General features: G+C 38.9%; 1 protein-coding gene across 1 annotated transcript; it reads left to right on the top strand.

Annotated features, from left to right (window-relative positions):
• Positions 1-912: 912 nt before the first annotated feature.
• On the top strand, positions 913-6822 carry C4H3orf85 (chromosome 4 C3orf85 homolog). The gene is made up of 3 exons (XM_089909894.1): positions 913-1087; positions 4534-4709; positions 6250-6822. The coding sequence occupies exons 1-3, from the start codon at positions 913-915 to the stop codon at positions 6337-6339; spliced, it is 441 nt and encodes a 146-aa protein (XP_089766020.1). The 3' UTR covers positions 6340-6822.
• The last annotated feature ends 1137 nt before the right edge of the window (positions 6823-7959 follow it).

Raw genomic sequence — 7959 nt, forward strand, 5'->3', positions numbered from 1 at the left:
ACTCTGCTCTCTTCCTTTTACCACCTGTCCTCCACAACACTGACAAAGGACTTTGCAAAGGTTAATCTGTGAATAGATAAACAAAATGTTGGCATATACATACACAATATTATTCAGCCTTAGAAAGGAATGAAACGCTGGCCTATGCTACAACATGGGTAAGCCTTGAAGATGTTATGCTAAATGAAGTAAGTCAGACACAAAAGGATAAAGCTTGCATGGCTCCTCTTACTTGTGGTACCTAGAATAAGCAAATTCATAGAGACAGAAAGTAAATGGTGGTTACAAGGTCCTGGGGGAAAGGGTAATGGGAGTTATTGTTTAAAGGGTACAGAGTTTCTACTGGGGATGATGAAGTCTGGAGATAGTGGTGATGGTTGCATAGCACTGTGAATATATTTGATGCCATTGAATTGTAAAATAAAAAATGGTTCAGGGCTTCCCTGGTGGCGCAGTGGTTGAGAGTCCGCCTGCCGATGCAGGGGACACAGGTTTGTGCCCCGGTCTGGGAAGATCCCACATGCCGCAGAGCGGCTGGGCCCATGAGCCATGGCCGCTGAGCCTGCACGTCCGGAGCCTGTGCTCCGCAATGGGAGAGGCCACGACAGTGAGAGGCCTGCGTACTGCAAAAAAAAAAAAAAAAAAAAAATGGTTCAGAGAAGCAAGAAGAACTACAGTCCTGCAGCCTGTGGAACAAAAACCACATTCATAGAACGATAGACAAGATGAAAAGGCAGAGGGCTATGTACCAGATGAAGGAACAAGATAAAACCCCAGAAAAAATGGTTCAAATGGTAAGTTTTATGTTACGTATATTTTATCACAATAAAACAATTTTAAAAGTATATCTATCCTATCATTTTTCTTGTTCAGAAATGATAATTATTTATAAAGTCCAAACTCCTTGGTATGATGGCAATAATCATTCCGAATGGAGCTCCAGCTTATCTTTCCAACATTATCTCTGACACATCTACACCACAAACAACCCTACCTTTCAATCACATTGGCAAAGCGAGGGTCATTGAACATGTGCCTTACTCTGATCCTCTGTTCCTCGGCTCTCCAAGCTTCTTCAGCCTGACATGTATGTTTTTTGCTTCCACTCCCTTCCTCCTGGCTGTGGAAACTTCACATCCTTTGAAGGTTAACTCAGAACCAACTTCTCTGTGAGGTCTTCCTGCCAATATTGGAATTAATCACTCCCCCTTCAGATACCTAGTCACAATACATCTTTTTATAATTATTTTAAAACTCTGAATATAATGTGAGTTCCTTAGTGGCAAGGATTATTTATTGTTTGTCTTTCCATGCAATGATGATTTTCAGAGTAGGAACTAGGGTGAGGCAAGTGGAGGTCTTATGGCACAAAATTTGTATAACCTTAAGAGTTAATTCCTTCTTTTTTTGTATTTTTTTAATTGAGGTATGATTCATTTACAATGTTGCATTAGTTTCAAGTGTCCAGCAAAGTGATTCAGTTATACATATATATGTTCTTTTTCAGATTCTTTTCCATTATAGGTTATTACAAGCTACTGAGTAGAGTTTCCTGGGCTAAACAGTAGGTCCTTGTTGTTTTATCTCTCTGCCCCTCCATCCCCCCTGCCATCCCCTTTGGTAACCATAAGTTCATTTTCTAGGTGAGTTAATTCCTTCTTATATTTTATGCCGTACTGACCTCACTTCATCCTAGTCTCAACTCTGGTGATTAACAATTTACCTTGACATTTGTTAGTGCTTATAATGCATTGTATTAGTTATCTACTACAGCATAACTAATTTCCCCATACCTTAGCAGCTTAAAACAATAAACACTTACTATTTCACAGTCTCTAAGGGTCAGCAATTTGGAAGTGTCTTAGGTTCTGACTTAGGATCTCTCATGAGGTTGCAGTAAAGACATTAATGGGGGCTGTAGTCTTCTTTAGGTTTGACTGGAGCAAAAGCATCAGATTCCCAGGTGGTTCACTTACATGACTGTTGGTGGGACACTTCAGTTCTTTGACATGGGGGTCTCTCCCTCAGGACTGCTTTGAGTGCCCTCACACATGGCAGCTGACTGCCTTTAGAGCAAGTGATCCAAGAGCGGGGCACGGCAGGAGCTGTAACGTTTTTTATGTCTTAGCCACAGAAATCACACACTGTCATTGCCTCAGTATCCTGTGGTTATACATGTCAACCCTACTAAGTGAAAGAGGGGACAACCCAGGATAGGAATACTAGGAGGCGGTGATCTTTGGGGGTCATCTTAGAGGATAGCTTCCACAGACATGCTAGTTTGATTATATTGATTAGATTACCAGCGGGTCAGTATTACTTCTGGCATCTGTTACTATTATCTTCTGCAGCTGACATTTGCTTTTTATTTTTAAATCATTGAATAAATAAAATTGCTAACATTTTATAAATGGACAATACATCTGAGTCATTCTCCTTTTTTCTTTTTTAAAAAAATTTATTTATTTCCTTATTTATTTTTGGCTGCATTGGGTCTTTGTTGCTGCATTTAGGCTTTCTCTAGTTGCGGCGAACGGGGGCTACTCTTCATTGTGGTGCACGGGCTTCTCATTACAGTGGCTTCTCTTGTTGCGGAGCATGGACTCTAGGTCCGCGGGCTTCAGTAGTTGTGGCACGCAGGCCCAGTAGTTGTGGTGCACGGGCTTAGCTGCTCCGCAGCATGTGGGATCTTCCTGAACCACGGCTTGAACCCGTGTCCCCTGCATTGGCAGGCGGATTCTTAACCACTGTGCCACCAGGGAAGTCCCCTGACTCATTTTTCAATCCTCCATTAGTAGTACAGTGTTTTGCACCCAGAGGCAGCTTGATTGATGTATAATATCCAGAGAGGCTGTCATTTTCAATATCTGTTTAGAACTAGAGCTGACTAGATTGACAAATTAAAGTAGAAATAATAGAGCTGATAACTAGAATGCTGCTTAGAGCTCAAGGCCAAGCTTGGGAAAGCATGAGATCATAAGGAATGTGTAAAGAATGATTATTTCCTTTTTTCTGTAAATACGAAATATTTTTATAATTATTGTTACTGTTATCTGGCCCCAAGCATTCCTCTCTCTTAGTAATAATATAGTGCAGTGGCTCTGAAGAGAGAATTCCATCTCCCCTTCCCACTAGCTCTGTAGCCTTGAACATATTATGTAACTTTTCTGTGCCTTAGTTTCCTTGTCTACATAATAAAGTAGACAGTACCACTTCTTAGGTTTGTTGTGAGTATTAAATAAGGTAATTCAGGTAGAACATTCAGCATAATGCTCAACAAGTGTTAACTTATTTATTTATTTATTTAAAACTCTAATCCAGCCACCTCTAACCATTGCTTTCAGACATTGGTCTTTAGATTCCTAATGTCATACCTTTGTTCACATCATTCTTTCAGCTTCAAATTAAAAGACTTGCCCCTTCTCCCATTATGCTAAATATATTCTTTTCTTCAAGGAATAGGCTAAGCAATTTCCCTGACCATGAAAATGTCTGCTTGTGCTCCAGTGCTCCAATGCGTCATATCAACACCTTCTCCTAAGCTCCCTTAGCACAATCAAATCCTGTGTTGCCTTGCTTTATTTTGTATCTTAGACCCTTCATCCCCTCTCCTATAGAAGAGAGGTTTCATATCTTATAGAAAACTCACTGTAACCCTGATCTATAGATTGTTGGTCAATGAAGGCTTGTTAATGATGAAGATGTAGAGTGTCTAATGTAACATTACTTACAATTAGATTCTTAATAAATGTTTCTTTATTACAAGCAATGAACAGATTATATTATTATCATGAAGAAGTCAAGAATATGTTCTTCCTTTATATTGATTCAAGTTACAACTCTGAACATGATTGCAGTTTTTTAAAGAATGAAAGCACAATATAGACTGTTAAAATTTCAAGATCCTAAAGAAGTATGGGTTTTAAAAATTATTTTCTTTCTTAATTCTAGAGTGGGAAGAAGATAGAAAATGCAAGCCTGTTTGATTTAAAGAAGGCTCTATCAATGTTAACAATTTTAACTACAGTGTCAGATTTGGGTCAGTCTACTTCAAAATGAAAGATATGTTCTATTTTGGAAGGCTAGGAAAGCAAGAATAAGATTGTAGACTTCCAGGTTTGAACAAAGTGGTTTATATGTATTAATGTATCCAATCCTTATAGTAAGGCTGTTATTGTCTTACTGTGTTATTATTGTACCCTTTACAGACAAGAAATCTAGAGCTCAGAGAAACTAAGCAACTTGCCTAAAAAAGTGACAGAGCTGAAATTTGAATTTAAGTCTGCAGGCTCCCATGCATGAACAGAAACTCTGAAAATCTTCTCCACCACCACACAGCACTGGTTTTCATGCTGTACGATATGCAGGTCACATAGGGTTGTGACAGTACAATGATGCCACAGGAGTGAGGAGCAGCCTTCTCCCCCAGGGCATAACTTTTCCAGAGTTTCCTTCTCAGTTGTCCATCCTCCCAAAGACCACAGCTGCTGTAAAAGGACACAGTTTCTTTAAGAGGAAACACTGATATGTAAAACATTGCCTTAAGAGATGCTGTGCTTTTGGACTCAATTACAGGAGCGTTGGGAGCACCATTTTTATTGGAGGACCCATCAAACCAGTTCCTACATCTCAAAAGACACATATATTTTCAGGATTACTGGAACCCAGATCACAGCCCGAATACATGGGGAAACACACTGACTGATCAGGTATTTGCATTAGAAACAAATGGCCTTTAACCATCTCTCTTTTTATTTTATTTTATTTTTTTAATTTAATTTTTTTATTTTTTAAACTTTTTATTTTATATTGGAGTACAGTTGATTAACAATGTTGTGTTAGTTTCAGGTGTACAACAGAGTGATTCAGTTATACATACACACCATCTCTCTTTTTAAATAGGCATGGTTTCAGCTGGCATTAACATACCACCAGCCCAATTCCTATTTTTTCTCTCTAGCTGCCCTGAGCTATACCTGCTCTTCCCTCCCCATGGAGTGGCTTTCGTCTGGTAAATTCCACCTCCTCTTTCAAGATTAAAATCAAATGTCCCTCCTTTCTGAAGCTTTTTCCTTCTTCCCAGGAAGGCATTTGTCCTTCCTTTTTCTCTCCCCTTTGCAGGCTGTTCACATGTGAATAGCTCTCAAATGTCACCCTGGAATTATTTGTCTTATGTACCCAATCTCCCTAGCTAGACTACAAAGGTAAGGTGCTTGTCTTATCCATCAAGGTCATTATTCTCAAGTTTCAGTGAACTAATTATTACATGTTTGGGTAGGTAGATGGATGGATCATTATCACATTTCAGTTCCCCCTTACCTGTTCAGTAACTAATTTTCCTCCATGATAATTATCTAAGCCTTTAATATCATTCCTTCATTTGCTTGCTTCTTGTACATTTTCCTACTTAGTTATATTCTCACCCCAAGAGAAACAAAGAAGAAACTTTCATTAGCCAGTTTTATTTCATGCTTACCTTTTTGATGGAAGATGACATTGAAACTCCGGGTCAAATGAAGCTGCTGAATTATCTGAGAATTTCAATTACTCATGATTTCCCTCTACAATTTAGCAACTTAGAAAACAAAAATGTACAATTAATAATTTAATTAATTCCTTCACTTATTTTTCTTTCTTTTCACATGTATCAGGCTCTCACTATCACCAGGCATGAGGGTTGTATCATGTCATAAAGAAACTGAAGTCCTTGTTCTCCTGGGGCCTGGGTCCTATCCTTATTCTGCTTGGCTGGGTTTTAGCTCATCCACTAGGATCAGTTTCTGTTTAGCATTTGTTGATGAAAACCACCAGCTTGAATAATGCATTAGTTTTATACCTGTTTTTCTCCAACAGGCATCATGTAGAAGTATTAAAACAAGACATTTGTTTATTCAGCAAATTAAATAATTACATAAGCTGGTAGACTGTGTCTTCTTTATGGAATATTGAAATTTTCAAGCACACTCCTGCCTATAATTGTAGACCATTGCTGTAATCAACTGACAGATACCATAATGTAACAAGCCCTTACTACATTTGTTCATACTGTGGCCCCTCACATACTGCAAAACATTTGAGCACTGAAGTAAACAGGTCACTAAAAGTGTGAAAACCAAACCTTACTCAGTATTATTCTTCCACTGTATTTCTCTCAGTCTTTTGAGAATACCTGCATGATAATCAGAATACTTGATGCAACATGTGTTCTAAATACTCAGAGATCGTGACTTGAGTTTCCTTTTGTTGCAGGCTCATGAAACATGGACTGCTTTGAAAAAAACAGCACAGTATTATCTGAATGTGAATACTTTCACCCTTGACATGTCTACTGCCCAGTAAATGTGCTTTGCTGGTTAAACCAGGATAGCAAGAATAGAGGGAGACAAAAAGTGGCGATGTACCCAAACAACCAGCTTTGGAGACCTGAGGGCAAATCCATACCATCTACTAGGTTATTTATTATGTCTGCCTCACGGAGCTGTTGAAAGGAGTAAATACGAAAACCCACATATAGACCTAGAATTAGAAGTTCTCAATAAATGGTAGCTCTTAAAATGAGAACTAAAATAGAGACTGTAGTAATAACATTTACCAAAAAGGGGCTTTCATGGGAAAAGGAACTATAAAACAAAACAGTTGTGTCATTAAAACTGTCTGTCCAAAAAGAAAAAAAACCTCTCTGTTCGTAGCTCCGGCTTTCTATTGCCTCTTCTTTCGGAGAGTTAGTTCACTTTTAATCCAAGGAAGGAAATGGGATCTCTCAAATGGAGCTCATCCTCTCCTCTTTTCTTCAATACTTGTCATTTCCTAAAGCCAGTCTATTCTAAGACCATATTTTTGAAACTGTTTTTAATCAACGCTGTACTGCTGGACTTCCCTGGTGGCACAGTTGTTAAGAATCCGCCTGCCAATGCAGGAGACACGGGTTTGAGCCCTGGTCCAGGAAGATCCCACGTGCTGCAGAGCAACTAAGCCGGTGCGCCACAACTACTGAAACCCGCGCGCCTAGATCCCGTGCTCCACAACAAAAGAAGCCACTGCAACGAGAAGCCCGTACACCACAAACAAGAGTAGCCCCTTCTCACCACAACTAGAGGAAGCCCACATGCAGCAATGAAGACCCAATGCAGCCAAAAGTAAATAAGTAAAAAAAAAAAAAAAAAAAAGCTGTATTGCTGTGGGCAATAGAGAATCAAATCTTAACTCATACTGGGAAACATGATGATTAGGAATCCACTGGAAGCCACGTATCTGTAAAGTCTTCCTTAGCAATTTTGTAAAATTTGTGCAAGTTTTGCATTCTGGTCTGTAATATATTTATGTTTGCTTCACTATGAAATAATTTTAAAGAAATCTCACACCTGTTATCAGTCACTCCCCAACCCCCCCATGCCCCAGCCCCTAGTAACCACTAATAAACTTTCTGTAGTTATACAAAACTGATAGAAATAACATTTTAAACTTACTGGCCATGTGCTTTTATTAATCTTTCCAATAAAGCTGAAAAATTGACTCTATGGAAAACTGCACTACATTTATCCTATAGTTTCCCATATATCCATGGAATACTTCAGTACTCTAGCTTGAGAAGTACTGAGAGATGATATACCCAATCACCAAGACTGCTCCCCATAATCACAGATAAGTGGACTTTTTGCCTTCAGAAGTCTATTTCTCTGTATACCTAGGTCAATTGGTCTCTTCAGGGATTTCTTTTGGTAAATAGAAGCATCCCCCACAAGACCATAGTTGGTCTTATGTGGTCTTAAAACAGTCTTAAGCACTTTTTCAGCAACAAAAATCAGATGCCAAGAAGCTGCACTGTAAAGACTTTGGCCCAGCACTTTCTTCTCCAAAAGGGCACCAGCAGCTACTCAATATTCCACATTTCTTATCCCATCCCTTAGAGGTATTCTCAGTGAGAAATTTGAGGCTAATACATAATTTATTGTGTTAACT

Source organism: Delphinapterus leucas, chromosome 4 (assembly GCF_059928025.1).
Source record: "Delphinapterus leucas isolate spDelLeu-1000000601 "Yukka" chromosome 4, BTC_Dleu_Yukka2, whole genome shotgun sequence".
NCBI classification, from domain to species: Eukaryota; Metazoa; Chordata; class Mammalia; order Artiodactyla; family Monodontidae; genus Delphinapterus; species Delphinapterus leucas.